A 20,731-nucleotide genomic window follows, 5' to 3' on the forward strand; every position below is an offset into this window, starting at 1 on the left:
TGCAAATGTTTTGCGGGCGAACACAACGTTTTTTGGGGGAACACAATACTTCTGCGAATTAACGCACATGTTTTGCGAGCAAACGCAAAGTTTCTCGGGAGAACGCAAATGTTTTGCGCAAATGTTTTACAAGCAAACGCAAAGTTCATCAGGGGAATGTAGTACTTTTGCGAGAGAAGAGAGAGTGTCTGCAAAGTTTCTCAGGGGCGCTTAATATTTTTGCGAGAAAACGCAAAAAGAAACTTTGCGATCACTCTTAAAAATTTTGCGTTGCCCCGAAAATCTTTGCATTTGCTCACAAAACATTTGCGTTCGCTTGTTAAAGTATTGCGTTCCGCCAATAAACTTTGCGTTCCTTCACGAAACGTTTTTGTCCATACTTTTGCGAGAGAATGCAAAGTTTTTTGGGGGATTTTGAGAGCGAATGCAATACTTTTGCGAGAGAATGCAAATGTTTTGCGGGCGAACACAAAGTTTTTGGGGGGGAACACAATACTTCTGCGAATTAACGCACATGTTTTGCGAGCAAACGCAAAGTTTCTCAGGGGAATGCAATACTTTTGCGAGAGAAGGCAAAAAAAACATTTTTCATCCCATCTCATTTTTTCCCATTACCATGTTCCCTTAGGAGCTCCGTGAAACAACACCTTCAGTTGATTTCTTGTTAATGTGAACGTTGAGCCCGGTCTCATGAAAATGCATATAAATAGTACGCCAAATAAACTTCTGCGAATGAACGCAAATGTTTTGCGAGCAAACGCAAAGTTTCTCAGGGGAATGCAATACTTTTGCGAGAGAAGGCAAAAAAAAACATTTTTCATCCCATCTCATTTTTTCCCTTTACCATGTTCCCTTAGGAGCTCCGTGAAACAACACCTTCAGTTGATTTCTTGTTAATGTGAACGTTGAGCCCGGTCTCATGAAAATGCATATAAATAGTACGCCAAATAAAAACGAAAAGTGCATATGATACGAAATTTGTTGGCGTGCATATGATACGCATCTACCCCACAACCCTAAACCTACCCATCGCGTAGCGCCAAAGTCCATTTTTGCGTATCAATACCACGAGTTTTCGTTTTAATTTGGCGTACTATTTATACGCATTTTCATGAGATCGGGTTGGAACGTTTAGTTTTTCCATGTCACCAGCTTTACCGTTCCGAAGTTGTGAACAATTACTAGAAATAACTTATTATTGTCTATTTTCACGTCAAAAAACTACGTTTTGCATGAGAAAACTCTGTGTAGTGATTCACAGTAAGTACTTGGAAACCCCTTCTTGGATTGCGACCTTGTAAAGCAAGCGATTCGTTTAAAAAATGCGTTCACACAGACAGAGAGTAAACTGCTGGAGGTCTTGGTTGCTGTTCATTCCACAGCATGTCGCTTCTCATTTGCATAAAGTTAAAAGCTGACCAAAAAATGACATCTCTTATTAAAAACGAATAACTTTCGGTCGTGTTGTGCTGCAAATCGCCGTCAACCTGAACGTTCCGTGTCACATTTAAACAATGTATCCAGCTGTATCCGTGAAAAGGGATGCACTTAGACTGTAAAGTTATGCTTGTAACAGAAACGCTGAAGCTTTGCAACCCTGTAAATAGCGGACACTTAATCGAGGCATCGTCTTTGACTTTTTGATAAATGCTTTTAACAGCTTTGACATTGTGTGCATCTAGGTATTATGCACTACCGAGATTATGATTGAAATTTAGTCTTTTTCTACTAAAGCAAAGGTATCTTTATTAATATATATATATAGCAGATGTTGTGAAATGAAAGAGTTTTATGCAGTGCATTGTAAATATGGGGGAAGATTTGTCATCGAACGACATTTGCATGGGAATTCATGTCATATTTTCCACATTCCTTTTTAATTCAGCGTGAGGACCTGTGCATTTCCACCCTAAACGGAAAGATTAATGGAGCGCCTGATTATCCTGAAGATTTCATTATGAGTTTTACTAATGGTGAATCGTTCATTTGGACTCCATCCTGATTGTTTTCTCTTGACTAATATGACATAAGTGATCATTTTTATGGAAGCTTGTTTCTGTCACGGGTTAAAAAAAATAAAAAGCTTAACTGAGACAATTCTGAAAGAATTAGCTAGTGCACTTTTTTATTGCATTTTTCCCCCTATTACATATTTTAGTAATCATCCTAAATTTAAAAATATATATATCATTCGAAAGCTTAAACACTCAAAATGGAAATAGTACCTTAAGTCCTTTTAGCGGGCTCCTCCCCCTAGTGGGCAAAATTTACTACAGTATTTTATAATCAAAGCTTTTTCTAATCTTGACCAAACACATTGTTGAAAAGAGTCTCAAGGTTCCATATTTGGTGGTTATTTTGTGATGTCACTAATTTATGAATTTGTGAGAGGAAAATGCATCAAAGTGAGGTGTTTGTGTGTCACCCAGTGGCTGTTTTTGGTATGGCGCCTAAATAAAATCTCACAGGAACCTTGACTTTGTGATATCAACTTCAAATTTGGAACATACAGTAACTTAGACATATGGCTTTGATTTTATAGCAATTTTAGATTCCAAAATATTGGTAAAATATTTTTTTTTATCATTTTTATTTTTTTGTACAGCCCATGATCTTTACAGTAAACATTTTTTGAGACCAACCTTCGGTCTGTATTCCAAAGCCAGGGGCTTGACAGTTAAAAGGAGAAAAAGTCAAAATTCTGAGAAAAAAGCTGCAAACCCAGAATTCAGAGAAAAAAAGTAAAAAGAATTCTGAGAGGGAAAAAGTCAGAATTGCGAGATACAAATTCTAAATTCTGAGAAAAAAAAGTACCGTAAAAAGAATTCTGAGAGGGAAAAAGTTAGAATTGCGAGATACAAATTCAGAATTCTGAGAAAAAAAGGCAGAAATTGTGAGAATATAAATTCAGAATTCTAAGAAGAAGTCAGAATTGCGAATATAAACTCAGAATTCAAGGAAAAAAAGTAAAAATTTACGCAGTCAAAATTGCAAGATATAAATTCTGAGGCAAAAAGTAAATATATGTAAACAGAAAAGAAAGTCAGAATTATGTTAGGCAAACTCGCAAAACTGAGAAAAAAGTCCAAATTGCAGGATTAAAAAGTCAGAATTATCTTTTTATAATTATTTTTTTTTATTCTGTGGCGGAAACTTTTTTATTTTTGCCATAAATCAAGATGTTGGACCAGTCTGATCCACGTCGACCAATCAAGTTCGGATCATTTTTTGAAGGCCGTCTCCTCTGGGGGTGTTTGGGATCCTCACCTGCTGTATACTGTACTGTGCTCCATCAGGTCTCAGGTCAAGAATGGAGGTACTGATGATATCGATCATCAACAGCTGCCTGTGACCCGAGTCAAGCCAAATGGTTTGTAAATCCAGCTAGATTTTCTCTGTCCATCGCCGTTGTAAGATGCACTCCCTGCTTCATAATGTCACTTTAAGAAATTAGTAAATACATTTGCATGTTGCATTTTTACATTCTTGTTTTGTGTTTCCAACTATTAGTTCACATGCTTGCATTTCTGTGGTTTGACGTGTAAATGTGTCGTATCAGAATGTACCGAATGCATCCTCTGCCTTGCTGACTTGTTAGTAGCTTACTACGTACTCAATACTACTTGAGTCACACTGGAAATGCTGTGTGCTGTTGTATATTGCAAATGTAGTGTTCGTATGCGTAGTATGCGTACTATTTCTGCAGTATACAGTAAGTAGCATGCTATTCTGATTTGTCTCTTCAGGTGCCTTAGATCCAGATTGCAAGAAACTATGAAGTGTTATGGCATCGATGAATGAAACTCACTTTAGAGCAGAAATCTGTGATGTTTCAAATCAAATCAAGTATTATAATCCTCGCTCAAGTTCACAATGCTTTTTTTTTTTGTCCTGTAATATTTGTTGATTGAGCAAATGTATGCATAAAGTATTGAGTTTGTTTTGATCTTTTTTATCAGATTAAAATGAAATATTTGATTGTCAGCAGCTTTGCTTTTCTACCTAGTGTTTGGTGTTTTTATATAGAAGGGATTTGAATCAGGGAATTGTCTCAGTCTTCCTTTAATAAATGCTTGATTTTAAGCTGGTTGATACAGATCTGTGACTTTATGCAAGCTGATTATTAATATACTGCTGCAAAAAGGCCTCAGTGCTGGTGTTTTTGCTGTACTTGGGCTAGACAAAAGTTTGACAAATGTAGTCCTGTCTCAAAATAAAAGACATCTTTGTAAAATTCAAATGTGGAAATGTGTGTCTTTAATATACAAAGCCCAAGTAATTTGGAAAAAGAGACCAACCAGATACTAGTTCACCTTCAGCTGTTGTTTCACAAAAGTAAACTCTTTGGTGTACAGTCAAAAATATGCATATATTGTATATTTTTATGACTTTATAGTCACAATTAATTCTTTCTTAATTGATCATGCTATTTATAATCTATTTAATAATCTAACATATTTGTTTACTGAAATGTTTTATGATTTTAAAACGTTTATTGCCTTTTTCTGTATTACTCTTTAATAATTAAATAAAGTATTCAGCACTGATAGAAGTTGTTTGTTATAACAAAAAGTATTTTTAAAATAATTTGAAATGCATTGCATTTATATTTATATAAATCCATAGAACTAATATATATATGAATGATTGCGCTTGTTTTGTGAATGAACGTCACCATAAAGACAAAAAAAAGTTCTGTGATTTGAGTTCAGTTCAATGGAGGATTCAGCTTTTTGGGCCACCAAAAACACAATTATTATTATTATTATTATTGTTTGTGTTGTTGTATTTAGTTAGTACAGTCAAACATAGTGTAAAAAGAACAAGTCAAATATAAGGCATTGTTGTACAGTTCACAATATGTGAAATAAAGAATAAGAACAACAACAAAAATACAAACTGAACATCTATGTAAAAAAAAATACATTAAATTAAATAAGAATAAGAAAAAAAATACTATATAATATTTGGGCAGTTACATACATTGCATACATTTTTGTTTTGTGTTCTCATGTTTTAAAGGATTTCATTTTATTAATTTATTTTTTTTAATTATTCTTGTCTTAATATTATTTAGTATAAGCCAACATAATTAAAGGGTTAATGACCATTTTGTTTTTTTAGAAAAAAAAAGGAAATTAAGATTATTATTCTGCAACATTTTTTCTCAAAATCAAACTTTATTTGTATTTTGCACACAAGAATGTAAAAAAATATATAAGACAATAAGACAAATAGCCTACATTATGAATACAAGAAAGGTTAACAATGATAATTGCCAATGCAAAATATCTATAAAATATATTACATAGATCATGTAACTTAATTTTCATAAATTAATAGTAGTTTTTATAATTTAGGGTTCAACTTTTATCTTTAGGCTTGTGCTCTTGCACATTTGTGAACGTAAATTGGTAGAAACCTATTTTTATTTCTACACTCCCACATCTGTCCACTAGGTGGCGACAGCGTCCATCAAAACTGCCGTTCCAACATGGCTGCGTCCGTTGCGCGGTCATGCTGTCGAGTTCATTCACGTGTCGTATTCAGAAAAACATCTTATTTAAAAGCTTCACTCCACTGTTCTCCATCTAGAAGAAGCGGGCTGCTCTCCTCCCTTTATAACCGAGGCCTCCTGAAGGAGTCGTTCCCTGAGCGCGCGGCTCAAGCGGAACTCCCGGATCTGCTCCGCTCCGGTCCGCAGACCGTCTACTGCGGCTTCGACCCGACCGCGGACAGCCTGCACGCCGGGAACCTGCTCGCCGTCGTCGGCCTGCTGCACTTCAGAGCCGCGGGGCACGACATCATCGCGCTGCTCGGCGGAGCCACGGCGCAGATCGGGGATCCGAGCGGGAGGTCGGCCGAGAGAGAGCGCCTCTCGCCGGCCGCGGTGGAGCAGAACTCCCGCGGGATTCTGGAGAGCCTCCACCGGATCTTCGCCCACCACGAGCTGCACTTCTGCCCGGACTCGAGTAGGCTGGGCCGGCTTGCGGTGCTCAATAACCGCAGCTGGTACAAGGACTGGAGCGTGCTGGAGTTCTTCTCGGAGGTCGGCAGGAGCTTTCGGATGGGAACGATGCTCAGCCGCCACAGCGTCCAGTCTCGGCTGAAGGGCTCGGAGGGCATGAGCTTCACCGAGTTCTCCTACCAGATCTTCCAGGCGTTTGACTTCTACCGTTTACATCAGCTGCACGGCTGCAGGATCCAGCTGGGCGGAACCGATCAACTGGGGAACATCACGAGTGGACACGAGCTCATCCACAGGTGTGATACCACGCTTTTACCACGTTCTTACTATATAAACACCACTCCAGTACCATGATAGCACACGTACATCGCGTCTATTTTACATCTGCACGAGTGTTTGTTCATCTGCAGTGCATACATACAGCAGGTTTCCTATCAGATGTCAAACAGACGTTTAGAAGACGTCTGCAAGATGTAAAACTGACATCTATCAGATGTTTGTACACAGCAGACCCAGACAGCACAGGTACGTCTGCAAGACCTCTTCATCTGGAAAGCATCTGCTGTGTACAAACATCTGATAGATGTCAGTTTTACATCTTACAGACGTCTTCTAAACGTCTGTTTGACATCTGATAGGAAACGTCCCGTAGACGTATTGCAGATGAGCAAACGCTCTAAAAAAATACGTCTTGCAGACGTCAAATAGGCGTCTATCAGGGATGTCTTCAGTAGCTGTAGTTAACAATTACAACTCTTGTGCAGAAAGACGGGAGAGGAGGTGTACGGCCTGACGGTTCCGCTCGTCACCACCTCGATGGGAGATAAACTGGGGAAGACGGCTGGCAACGCTGTGTGGCTGAACAGAGACAAAACCTCCCCCTTTGAGTTCTACCAGTACTTCCTCCGCTTGCCAGATAACAGCGTGGAGCGGTGAGTTACCAGCCAATACTGAGAAATATTATTACAACTGTTCAATGTTTTAAAACGTCATTGAATTTTCAGCATCATTACTCCAGTCTTCAGTAGGGATATTCCGCGATGTTGCGATTAATTGCTAATGCGTTTATCACGGTATACGGTATTAATTACCGTGATATATCGCATTACCGAATACCGGCACAAGTCTAGTCTTCAGTGTCACATGATCTTCAGAAATCATTCTGATATGTTGATTAGCTGCTCAAGAAGCATTTCTGATTATTATCATCAGTGTTGAAAACAGTTGTGCTGCTTCATATTTTTGTGTGCATTTTATTTTTCAGGGTTCTTTGATGAACAGAAGGTTTCAAAAGAACAGTGTTTATTTGAAATGGAAATCTTTGCAACATTATAAATGTCACTTTTGGTCAATTCAGTGCATCCTTGCTGAATAAAAGTATTAATTTCTTTAAAAATATGTATCTGAAAACTAGTGTATATTCTTAAAAATAATGCCTATTTAGCTTGACAGAAAGACGTTTCTCCCTCCAGCTACCTGAAGCTCTTCACCTTCCTGTCTCTGTCTGAGGTGGAGAAGGTGATGGAGCAGCAGAAGCAGGATCCGGGCAAACGCATCGCCCACAAACGCCTGGCCGCTGAAGTCACCAAGCTGGTCCACGGGAAAGAGGGCTTAGAAAGCGCCAAAAGGCAAGATACTTAGTTTCTGATTATCAAAAGTATTCATACCCTTAACTCAGAACTTACTCAGTTGAAGCACCTTTGTCAGTGATTTCAGCCTCAAGTCTTTTTGGATATGAAGCGACAAGCTTTGCTCATCTGCATTTAGGGCCTAAAATTAACACTCGCCAATGCATTGTAATTACATCTGATATACAATCGCATACAATCTGATGCGCTGCGCTGTGATCTCAGTGTTTTCAGTGTCTCGTTCGCGGTAAATGCGGTTCCACATGAACTCTATCTCTGCAAGTCGCTTATAACGTGCATTTGAAAATGCAACATGCGCAAACATCTTCCCGAGTTTGTAATGAAAATGGTTTTCAATCTGTTGTCAACAAAAGAGAAGTTTCCCTGCAGTTTTCCACCAAAATAAAAGCTTGATGGTTTAACGAAAGCAAAGGATAAACAACCACAAATATTAGTGTTGTAATTGTAATGTTGTTATATACAATAATAACAACAACAATAATAATCATTAATATTTATTATTTTATATAAATATTATTTAAATAAATTACAATTATTATGAAGTACTTTACAGTTTGATAGTATTATAATTTCCTTAATTGATTTATTTTTTATTTGATTAAATAATAGTAATAATAATTATAATAATAACAAAAATTGCAATTAGATGCGTTTCCCCTGTTAGTTCTGCTTATTTTTATTTATTTTATTTTTTTTTATGAAATAATGCACATACAGTTTCATGGCTGGTAAAAAAATATTTATGGCCGAAAATTTTTCTCCTGTCACTATTATTACACATATTATTTTATTGTCGTTTTGATAACAACAACAACAACATAAACAATAAATAATAATAATAAACTATTAATAATAATGAATAATTTCACTAAGGTGTTTCCCGAATTTGTTCTTCCTGGGTTTATATATATATATATATATATATATATCACCAAGACTTGAGAAAATATTAAATATGATATTATATATGTATAATATTATTCATATATAATGCCCTAAAGAGAGAGAAATTAAATTAAATAATAATAATAATAATAGTACATTATAATTAAATATAGATCTATCTATCCATCCATCCAGGTGCACCAATGCTCTGTACCACAGTAATATTCAGGCTCTGGAGCAGATGAGTGACACTGAACTCCAGCAGCTTTTCCGAGAGGCTCCGTTCCACGAGGTTTTCCTGGATCCAGGAGCGACGGTGCTGGACGCCTGCAGAAGAGCGCAAGCCATTCCTGACGGCCCGCGCGGGTGAGACGCCATTCTGATGTCATGTTTAAACTCTGCTGAGTTTAAAAGTAACACATTTTGTTACATTGTTACTTTTTATACAACACCTTAGTTACTTTGTATCACTCTCAGGTGACTTCCTGTTTGAAACTGGCTCAGTTCAGGTCTTAAACAATTTAGAAAAACAAATGAAGGGATGGTTTTTGATCCATATTATACATTTTTTAAATGCATTGCTGCCTTTTTTGCTTCATGTTATGTACTTGTTTCTTTATGATCAGGTATCAGATGATCAAGGACGGTGGCGTTTGGATCAACCACCAGAGGGCAGCAAACCCCGAGCAAGTTCTGGTTCTGGGTCAACACATCCTCTCTAATGGACTCAGCCTGATCCGAGTGGGAAAGAGGAACTTTTACATCCTAAAGTGGCTTAGTATGTGAATTGCCAACTCGGAAATACGCATCTTTGCTCCACAGACAAAGCGAACCCCATCCCAGAGCCTTCAGGATTTATAAAAGCATATAAAAATGCATTTTTGTATGTGTGCCACTGCGGAAAATCCCAAAGCTCGCCAGCAGAGCTCTGTTTTGGTTCAGGACAGTAACCTGTGCTCTGTCTGCTTGAACTTATCAAAGACTTTGAAATGATATGTTGAATTGAATTGTGCTGCTGTGTTGAGAAACCCCGTGTGAGTGTCTGTGGATTATATCAAAGACGTGAGAACAGACTTTGCCTGGTTTGTGCCTGTTTTATTCGGACAAATTACACGGTTTGATGTGTGAATACGATCTTGATTTTAAATCACACTGGAAAACTGGGTTCCGTTCAACTCTTTAATTAAGCATTTTTATGTGAAATTTTACGGGGGTTTTTTTCCTTTATTTTTCCCCAGTTCGGCTTCTGAGGCGAAACTGACATGAGTGTGAAGCAATATGATGGTATACATGAATGAAATTAAATATGATTTGATTTATATAGTTAAAGTTCAAGTAAAGCATAGTTTAAAAACAGCAAATGTGCTGTACGATCAAGAAAATGAAATAAATACAAAATTAAGCTATTTTAGAAAGAAAGAAAAAGTTTTTATCTCACAACTCAGAGAAAAATAAGTCAGAATTACGTTATATAACCATTTAATTGCAGGATATAAATTCTGAAATTTTTCCTCACAATTTCAATTATTTTTTCCCCACCACAGAATAAAAAAATAAAAAGCTAACTGCAACTTTTTTCTCGCAATTCTGACTTTTTTTTTTCTTTTCAGAGAAAAAGTCAGAATTACCAGCTATAAACTTGCAATTAGTTGCAAAAAGTTGCAATTACGTTTTTTTTATTCCATAGCAGAAACAAACAAAAAAAATAGAATTTTCAAGAATTGTGAGATAAAAACTCAGAATTCTAGGAATTGCAAGGAAAAAAGAATTCCGAGTTTTTCTCTTGCAGTTCTGTTCGAGGCTTCTGAAAGCGTTTGGTTTGTGGCACCCACATCAGCTCATATAGACTCAAGTGCGAGGCGCAGCTCTCGTCAGGACGATTGCGTGGTCTGATCGGGGCTGTGCTGTTCCTGGAAAGGTTTTGGCAATCGCAGCTTCTCACTTCTAGGAACGAATTCAACTTCTAGTGAATCTAGTTGCACTTCCACATTTTGTGATTTTAGTGTCTCAAATTCAAACATCATCTTCAGATACCAGAGACCAACACATTACGGGTAATGACATCAAACCATCTTAAATAAATCCATATCTTATAGTTTCTATGATTCATTTGTTCCATCACAGGAAATGGTAGACTTGTGAATCTTAAAAAAAAAGTTTTATTAATACCTTTTAGATTTAATAAGTTTTGAACAAAGAATTATTCTCATAGGAACAATATTGAAGACCCATCAATATTCAATTGTTAGGCCGTGACTACACTGATAATAAATCTCAGATTAAGTCTAGTCTTAAACTAGTCTGACAGTACATCTTAGACAAGGAACTAGACTTCAAATCTGTTTAGTCATTGTTTTTTGCGCAGAAAAGTATGTATTCTCATGTGATTTCTTTCACAATATAAAAAAAAAATCCTGATAAAGTTGTTATACAAGCTTTTAGTTTTTAGTTTCGGTTTCACTGTGAATTTTTAGCATTTGCACAAGATTCCATTGTTCTTGTTTTTACTGTTACAGAGCTTGACATTCAACGTCACGAAGCGTCCGATTGTGATTCGCCAACGAATCGCTCGTTTGAACTGAATCTTTTAAACGATTCATTCAATCACTCGCCTTATAAAGTCATACGTAAACCAATAGTCTTTCACAATATAAAAAAAAAAATCCCGATAAAGTTGTTATACAAGCTTTTAGTCTTTAGTTTCGGTTTCACTGTGAATTTTTAGCATTTGCACAAGATTCCATTGTTCTTGTTTTTACTGTTACAGAGCTTGACATTCAACGTCACGAAGCGTCCGATTGTGATTCGCCAACGAATCGCTCGTTTGAACTGAATCTTTTAAACGATTCATTCAATCACTCGCCTTATAAAGTCATACGTAAACCAATAGTTCATACGCTTTTTGATGCCGCAAAAAAATCATTTAGTCAACATGTACAGTAAATACAACTGAAAACATTTTTTAAGTAATTTATTCGAAAACGTAAGTTAAATGAATCAGCGGATCATTTAGTGAACCGATTCGAAAATGGTCCGTTCGAACGAGTCGACTCAGAACTCGGAGGCTCGTCGAGGGTGTTTGTTGATTTGCGTTCTCTCGGGTCGTGAGTGGGGGATGTGCGCGGAGAGAAGGCGGATCTCCGATGCACCAATCCGCGGCGTTCCTCCGGTCGTTTAAAGAGCCTCTTTGTGTCAATCACTCGTTTGTTCATCGCCATATTGGGCTCCGAAAAGCCTCGCCTTGTTATTTCTCTTCCCCTTATTTACTACGACGCGCAGTTGACAGGAGCGGCCACCGCGAACGCTGCTTTTGTTTTGATGCTCGTCGCCCGTCCGTGTTTATCGCTCATGCGGCGCACCCGGGGCGAGTCTGCCTTTACGCCCGTCGCTTTGGATCGCGTTAACGCAGGAGGGAACGCTCTGTAACAGCTGTCGGGTTTGTGTTTTCGCACTTGAACGCCTTAAAATGTCCAACGTTCGCTTGTCTAACGGCAGCCCGACGCTGGAGCGGATGGAGGCGCGACTGTCAGACCAGCCCAAGCCGTCGGCGTGTCGGAACCTGTTCGGTCCGGTGGATCATGAAGAGCTAAAGAAGGATTTCCAGCGGCAGCTGAAGGCGATGGAGGACGCGTCGGCGGACGCGTGGAACTTCGACTTCTCCACGCACACGCCGCACACCGACGGCAGATACCAGTGGGACGCGCTGGATATTCGCTCGGTGCCCGGTTTCTACAGCAGATCGGTGCGGGCGAAGGGCTCCGATCTTCACATGTGCTCCTCTGGGAATAATATCGACAAGAATGTGGATGTTAACGGCAATCACGACTGTCGCGTAACGGAGCAGAGCGCGGAGACGCCCGAAAAAGACCGAGAGCAGAGGAAAAGAAGCTCCTGTCTCGGTACGTACCGAATTATCGATTTAATCGATCATGCATTTCAGATAGAGAATCATGATTGCATTTTCCAGTTTATTGAAAAGTATCTATATAGCTGCTTAAAATCAATATCTAGTCATTTTAAGCCTTTTCACACTTGCATGCAATAGCATTTTGAATTATGCGTGTGAAGCCCGAATTTGATAATGCAATAAATAGACAGTGTTATGCATTTTCATGCTTTTTTCAAATAAAACAATGCAGTTGCATTTTCTTTGAAATCCTCTAAACTTTCTCTAAACGATTCACACTGGTAAACCGATGACTTGTTTCTTTAAATGGCAGATTTGATTAGATTTTTAACCCGTGTGGGATGATAAATGCGTGCTTGTTTCAGACTCCTCGTGTCAAAGCAAACGCTCACACATCTGTGTGGATGAAGTGACACGGACGCCGAGAAAACCCAAAAAACCCAGAAAACACCCCAGCCCGACACTTACACAAGCCCAGTGAGGTGAGCACAACTCTGTATCTTTTTGCACTTTAACACCCGAGTCATTTACGCAGAAGAAATGCAATCTGCACATAAATGAGAATGAATACAAGAGAAAAGGAATCATGTTGCATTAATACCGATTTCACATTTATTTTGCTGTTAATCTTATATATTTGTAAAACTGGTGTTTTATTAAAAGTGCATTGTAAAAAGTTGATTGGAATACATTTTACAATAACGTATAAGTTTTAGTTAAAGTTACTAGTAATTTCTGAGTGTGAACTGTTTCTACTTCACATTTTATTTCAGTATGTAGGCTAATTGAAGAACCCTCTTAGAGTCGGTGAAAGGGCTAATATGGTGGGTTTACTACAAGAGCTGGAGTTTCCTTCAGAGTGAAAAACATTCTACACTTCAGCATGTGTTCACTCATTTTCTGCTGTATTTACACCTGAACAGCACGGCTCTCCTTTATTACACGTGCACATTTCTGTAGAACTGTGTGGATTCGCTCAGTGCATTGAAATGCAACACTGTGATAAAGTTGTATTGAAATGCATAAATCTGATGTAACTGCAGGCTATCATTGCCTCAGTCAGTCATGTGAGGAAACGTCCTGCCAAATCAATACGTCAATGTTGTAGTAATGAGTGTTTTGCTTTGGTGGGACTCAAAACGTTTCATGATCTCATTTTCCAGTGTGTGTGTGTGTGTGTGTGTGTGTGTGTGTGTTTGTTCAGTTCATTCAGGTTTTTGCGGGTTGGTGTGTGGTGTGCTGAGACTCACATGCGTGCCGTCCTTATCTCTGCGTTAGAGTCAAGAGTTTTATTGCCATGATTGTTGATGTTTACAACATCGCACATAAAAGTATTAGTGTGCATAATGTCGAAAATAAATGAGGTGAATAATGACACGAAAATATGCACGCTTGTTTCCGCCATAGGATAAAAATAAAAACTTTTTATTTCACAATTTGGGATTTTTCTTGCAATTCTGAGCCAATATCTACTAATTCAGACTTTTATTTTTTTTTCTTGCAATTCTGAGAAAATTGCAAGATATAAACTCAAATTCAAAGTCCGGATTGTGAGGTACCTTGATTTCGTATTTAGTGTGTTAGTCAGAATTGTGTGATTTTAAAAAAATTAGCAAGTACCTTTTTCGCCATTACCTATAATTTATTTATTGTGTGTTGGGAAAAAAAATTGCAAGATATAAACTCTGAATTCAGAGGAAAAAAACATTTGTGTGCTTAAAGTCACTATTACCTTTATTTTTAAAATGTATTTGTCGGAAACGACAACAAAAAACAAATTAAAAAAAAAAGATATAAACTTGCAATTCTGAGAAATCCGAATTGTTAAATAAAAACTTGCAACTGTGAGAACAAAAGTCAGAATTGTGTGATTAAACATTTGCAATTAACTTTTTCGCAATTACCTATAATTTATTTATTGTATGTTGGAACCAAAAAAAAAAACAAAATTGGAAGATATAAACTCTGAATTCAGAGAAAACAACTATTTGTGTGATTAAAGTCGCAATAACCTTTATTTTATTTGTGTGTTGGAAACAAAAATCACAATTGAGATTAAAAATCAATTCAGAGGAAAAAAGTCGGAATTGTAAGATATGAGCTTATAATTTCAAAACACAAACTTTTCTTTTTGTAATTCTGAGAAGACTGTCAGAATTACGAGTCCAGAATTCTATTTGTCTGACTTTTGTCCTCAGAATTGCGAGAAAAAAAAAACAAGTACCTTTTTCGCCATTACCTATAATTTATTTATTGTGTGTTGGGAAAAAAAATTGCAAGATATAAACTCTGAATTCAGAGGAAAAAAACATTTGTGTGCTTAAAGTCACTATTACCTTTATTTTAAAAATGTATTTGTCGGAAACGACAACAAAAAACAAATAAAAAAAAAAAAGATATAAACTTGCAATTCTGAGAAATCCGAATTGTTAAATAAAAACTTGCAACTGTGAGAACAAAAGTCAGAATTGTGTGATTAAACATTTGCAATTAACTTTTTCGCAATTACCTATAATTTATTTATTGTATGTTGGAACCAAAAAAAAAAACAAAATTGGAAGATATAAACTCTGAATTCAGAGAAAACAACTATTTGTGTGATTAAAGTCGCAATAACCTTTATTTTATTTGTGTGTTGGAAACAAAAATCACAATTGAGATTAAAAATCAATTCAGAGGAAAAAAGTCGGAATTGTAAGATATGAGCTTATAATTTCAAAACACAAACTTTTCTTTTTGTAATTCTGAGAAGACTGTCAGAATTACGAGTCCAGAATTCTATTTGTCTGACTTTTGTCCTCAGAATTGCGAGAAAAAAAAAATGTTTGAATTGTGAGAATAAAAGTCACAATTACCATGGCTTTCATACAAACAAGGACAATCATACTAAAGAAAAACTCTGCAGTGCAGTTGAAACGGGAGTTTATTGCTTTTATAATCTCTATTCAAAACAGCATTTAATACCAGTGCATGTGTATTTTCATTCTGTTGCAGAAGCGTGTGTCTAATTCATATGAGCTTATAATTTCAAAACACAAATTTTTCTTTGTGTAATATGAGAAGACTGTCAGAATTACGAGTCAATTCTATTTGTCCTCAGAATTGCGAGAAAAAAAAAAGTTTGAATTGTGAGAATAAAAGTCACAATTACCATGGCTTTCATACAAACAAGGACAATCATACTAAAGAAAAACTCTGCAGTGCAGTTGAAACGGGAGTTTATTGCTTTTATAATCTCTATTCAAAACAGCATTTAATACCAGTGCATGTGTATTTTCATTCTGTTGCAGAAGCGTGTGTCTAATTCTCTCGTATTTCCGGACAGGGCTGAAGTTGATTGCTGTGGGTTTGATGACCTCAGTGCTTGCTGAACGAAAGATTTTTTTGGGGGGAGAAACGGACGAGCGGATGGAGGAACGAGTGGAAAATAAAACATATCAACTCTAAGAGTGTGTTCAAGCACTGAAACAAACACTAAAGTTCTGGCACTCAAGAAAAAAGCAGCTGCCTCGTAAAGCAGTGTATGTAGCAGTGTGCAATTAGGTTGCATTTCCTTTTTTGCTCATTTTTCGTTTTTCTTACTACCTGTGTATATAAATATATATTTGTTCCTTTTCATATGTAGCACATAATTAGGATTATGTTGGAAAAATTCTATTTTTTTTTTTTTGGGGGGGTGGGGTTGGTTTGATTTGAAGAGTTGCCGTGTGTAGATTATTTCCGAAATGCTGTTCATGTTTGTTTCACGTTTTGAAGATCTGTTTTTATATTGGCTGTGTAAAACAAATTTTTTTTTTCAGATGAGGTGCACAAAATAGCAGTTCTTAGAATGGATCCGAACATCTCGGCCTGTTTTTTTTTTTGTTTTTTTTTTGAAGGTGATGTAAAAGTTCAAACTCTGAGGTCAAACCTTGTAGCATCGACCAGTATTACCAGTATCAGGCACTTCCACGTCTCTCACCCTCTTAAATTATTTCTTTGCAAGATGTTTCTTGATCATCTGTAATTTGCGTGAGGTTTTCTACTGATATTTTGTTTCACTTTTGTTTGACTCAATCACCCTTGATTTTGCCTTATTTTCTTTGCATAAAGCTCCAGCAACCATGTGCATCTAAAACACTCGACGAATAGATTCTGTGGTGAAACCTGATGCATAATTGTATTTATAAAGTAAATATTAATATTTGAACGATATACACTGCCTGTGTATTTGTGTAAACTTTGAAATGTACCTGTGTACATAACTTTGTAAAAACACTGAGAAAATTAAAACTAACTTATTTGTCAAGCTTTTTTTTTTTTTTTTGGAAATTAAAAATGGGTTTTTGGTCAAGGTTTGAGTCTTTATCTTTGTAAAAATGTTTTTTTTTTTTTTGATTTTTAAAAATATTATTTTAACAATTTGTAAAAGGTTGCAAACTGAGCCTGATTAAAATATTTTGATAAGTGCTTTTTTTGTCATGTGTGGTTATACAATGTGCTACAATCAATTAAAAGAGAATTAAATTATTTCAACCCATATCTGTCTTATTTGAACATTATGTAATATATTGTCAGTTCAGACCTTCAAATATGCAACCTGTGCAAGACATTAAAACTTTCTTGATTCCTGCAATAAATGCACATTTCAATCTTTTAAACTCATTTAGCAATTTTTAAAATGTGATTAAAAGGCCAAATGGACATTTGCATCCCAATTCTTGGGCAAACTAAAATGCTTTTTAAAAAAAATTATATTTTAAAATATATTTTTATATATTTATATCTGCAAAAAAAAAAGCCAAAATATACTGATAGAAATATATTTAAATAAATATATTTTTTGGTATTTTTAAATATTTTTAAAGATATAATTGGAAAATGACATTTTTAAAAGTGATTAAAATGCCAAACTGGCATCTGCATCCAAATTCTAAGAAAAATGTATAATGATGAAATATTATATAATATAATAATATATATGAAAAATATATATTATTATTATTTTTTACTATATTTACAAAAATGTCCAAAAGTATATTAGTAGAAATATATATTTACATACATGTATTTTTTTATATTTTAGAAAATATATTTTTGGGGGGTCATTTTTGTGTATATTTTGAAATATATTTAAAAATATATCTGAAAAAAATATTTTTAATGCTAAAAAAATGTTTCATATAAAACGTTCCTCACACCATTTAGCAATTTTTGAGTGATTAAAAGGCCAAACCAACATTTACATCCTCAGTTGAAAAAAAAATACACAAATTAAATGCACATAAATGAACTCAAATGTTTTATTTGAACATTATACAATAAATTTTGTCAATTGAAACCATCAAAAATGCAACCTGTGCAAGACATTCAAACATTCCCGATCTCTGCAATAAATGCACATTTAAAGCTATAGTTAAGAAAACAAACGTAATTTTTTTCGAGCTGTTAAAAATGCACTAAATGTTACTTGCCTTCCATAACACTACAGTAAAAAATGTACTGTATATATTTTTAGTCATTCCAGTGACTAAAACGATTTTTGGATTATGCAAGAAAACAATGTGAAAACTGACTTCACATCCTTGCACTGCTAAACTTTCTTGACCAGCTTTGTGCTCGTGTCCCGTCTGAATGACGCACACATGCCAGCGGTTAGTCACAGCGGTGACTCAAACACAAACTGACAGAGGGTGTGGTTATCCAGCACAGGTGCTAGTTTGTCATGCCACTTGTTTGTACAGCATTAACCCGCAAACGTCTCATTTTTGACTTTATCTCACTACAAATGCTTTAGGCATGCTGTCACGTATAGGAAATGCAGAAAAGGACTTGCTCACCCAAAAATGAACATTTGCTGAAAATGTACTCTGCTTCAGGATTGGTTTGATTAGTTGAAGAAATGGAAAAATGTAGCATTGCGTCACTTGCTCACCAATGGATGTGAATGGGTGCCGTCAGAATGAGAGTCCAAACAGCTGATAAAAACATCACAATTATCCACAAGTAATCCACACCACTCCAGTCCATCAGTTAACATCTGGAGAAGACAAAATCTGCATGTTTGTAAGAAACAAATCCATAATTTTTAAGTTTAAAGCATCTGGTCAGAATCTGGTTAGAGTCTATAACCCATAATAAAGCTACCTCCAGTGAAAAAGTCCATCTCCTGTTGTCTCTCACATCAAAATCCATCCACAGATTTGTTTAGAGCTGTTTTGGCTTGTAAACGGTGCTTGATCTGTGCAGATTTCTCTCCTGATTCAGACCAGAACACTTTTTCACAGCAGGAAGCAAGATTATAGATAGAGGACTCGTATTTTAGCGAGAAGCAATGATTTGAAGTTAAAAACGCCTTAATTATGGATTAATTTCTTACAAGCATGCATCTTTTCACTTCTCAAGATGTTAACTGATGGACTGGAGTGGTGTGGATTACTTGTGGATTATTGTGATGTTTTTATCAGACTCTCGTTCTGACGGCACCCATTCACATCCATTGGTGAGCGAGTGATGCAATGCTACATTTCTCCAAATCTGATGAAGAAACAAACTTCGATGACATGAGGGTTAGTACATTTTCAGCAAATGTTCACTCATTCATTTCACGACAAATCAGAAATGACAGTCGTCAAATGTCAAAATTTGATTTGCACCACAGAAAAGTCACCAGTACGTCACCCTTCACTCGACACTTGCTCATCCACGACATCGTTCTGATTCTCGCCAAAAGGAGTGTGAATAAAGCCACAGTGATATTTTAATGGCTGGTTTGAATGTGCCAAGCATAGCAGGACCTGTGTTTCTTCATGCAGCATCAGTCGATCTGCCCCAGAGCGTCCTAACCGCACAGATCAGGGACAAGCAACAAACACAGGCCTTTTGGAAAGACAGAGGGAATTTCACAGAGTTTCCAATCCCATTACGGATGTTACGATCTGACCTTTATGAAATGCAATTACAAACTGACAGGTTTAGAGCTCAGTGCCAAAACCGTGGGCCTGTCCCATATGAGAAACACAAACCGCAGATTACAGCTCTTTTCCTGACTTTCCTCATATAAATATTAAGCAAGTATTGTAAGATGCCTCAAGACACCAAAGACTGCATTCTTAAATACTTCCACAAAGGCTATTAATGTTACAGCGCTATAGTGCTACTTTTTTTTTTTTTTTTTTACAATTTACTGTTTATTTCTATTTTTACGAGAGAAATATTTTAGCAAAACGTGACACTTAAATGCAACATAAACACTATATGTCTCATCTATGGAAGAGCAGCATCTAAGCAATCCCATACAGCAAAAAAAAAAAAAAAGCTGTTTCTGGCAAATAAATATTTTAAAAATATGCTAAATATATGTTGTAAACAGAGAAGATCAATACAAATATATATTATGAATTACTAAAACAGTATATTTACTGTATGGTTGCACTTAATTTGAACTTTTCAATGTCTTTATTTTGTTGTTGTTATAATGACAGCTTTTTATGTCATAATTATGACTTTATCTCAATAATTTTTCTCTCAGGTCCAACTTATCTCATAATTATGACTTAGTACATTTTATCTCATAAATGACTTACTATCTCAAAATTTCAACATTTTATGTCATAATTATGAATTATCAAAGCATTTTCTTTTTCAAAACATCTCAGCAATCCCATGTGGCCAAAAATATGTTGTAAACAGTGAAGCTCAATTAAATATATTTTTGAAAATTAAAATATATTTAGTTTCAACCTTCATATACTAAAATACATTTCAAAATGTTTTTTAGTGGCAAGTTTTCCGTTATAGACAACAAATAAAGTTTTTCTTCAAGTGTGACATAGGTGAATGCATTTTCTTGGACTGAAATATATGACAAAATATATTAAAAAAAATTTTTTTTAAATGTATTTACATTTTTTAAAATATATATTTTTTAAAATATACAAAAAATGCCCCAACATATATATTGGTAAAAAAAAAAAAAAGTAAATATATTTTAGAAAATATACAAACAAATCATTTTTTGTATATTTTGAAATATATTTTATAACATTTTTGAAAATATATTTTTTGCCATTTAGGTAAAAATGTTCCTCACATTCTCATTTAGCAATTTTTAAAGTGATTAAAAGTGATTTGGAAGGCAAAATATGTTTTTAAATGCTTTAAAAAAATGAATTTTTAAAAATATATTTTCAAGAAAATGGCCAAAAATACATTTGTAGAAAATACGTTTATGTAAATATATTCTGATATATATATTTTTGTGTGTGTGTATTTTGAAATAAATTAAGTAACCTCTCTCTCTCTCTCTCTCTCTCTCTCTCTCTCTCTCTCTCTCTCTCTCTC

At 35.6% G+C, this 20,731-nt stretch overlaps 2 protein-coding genes across 3 annotated transcripts; both read left to right on the plus strand.

Annotated features, from left to right (window-relative positions):
• The first annotated feature begins 5,469 nt into the window (after positions 1-5,469).
• Positions 5,470-9,837, plus strand: yars2 (tyrosyl-tRNA synthetase 2, mitochondrial). Its single transcript, XM_016558947.1, has 5 exons — positions 5,470-6,264; positions 6,733-6,900; positions 7,441-7,596; positions 8,698-8,868; positions 9,129-9,837. The coding sequence occupies exons 1-5, from the start codon at positions 5,495-5,497 to the stop codon at positions 9,286-9,288; spliced, it is 1,425 nt and encodes a 474-aa protein (XP_016414433.1). The 5' UTR covers positions 5,470-5,494; the 3' UTR covers positions 9,289-9,837.
• Positions 9,838-11,626: 1,789 nt separating this feature from the next.
• On the plus strand, positions 11,627-16,473 carry LOC107745109 (cyclin-dependent kinase inhibitor 1B-like). 2 transcript variants are annotated; one of them, XM_016558950.1, is made up of 3 exons: positions 11,627-12,401; positions 12,775-12,891; positions 15,700-16,473. In XM_016558950.1, the coding sequence occupies exons 1-2, from the start codon at positions 11,969-11,971 to the stop codon at positions 12,888-12,890; spliced, it is 549 nt and encodes a 182-aa protein (XP_016414436.1). In that variant the 5' UTR covers positions 11,627-11,968; the 3' UTR covers position 12,891; positions 15,700-16,473. The 2 variants fall into 2 exon arrangements, with proteins under 2 accessions (XP_016414436.1, XP_016414435.1); XM_016558949.1 differs by having other exon boundaries at positions 11,630-12,401; positions 15,735-16,473.
• The last annotated feature ends 4,258 nt before the right edge of the window (positions 16,474-20,731 follow it).

Source organism: Sinocyclocheilus rhinocerous, unplaced genomic scaffold (assembly GCF_001515625.1).
Source record: "Sinocyclocheilus rhinocerous isolate Xijiao unplaced genomic scaffold, SAMN03320098_v1.1 scaffold2966, whole genome shotgun sequence".
In the NCBI taxonomy this organism is placed as follows: Eukaryota; Metazoa; Chordata; class Actinopteri; order Cypriniformes; family Cyprinidae; genus Sinocyclocheilus; species Sinocyclocheilus rhinocerous.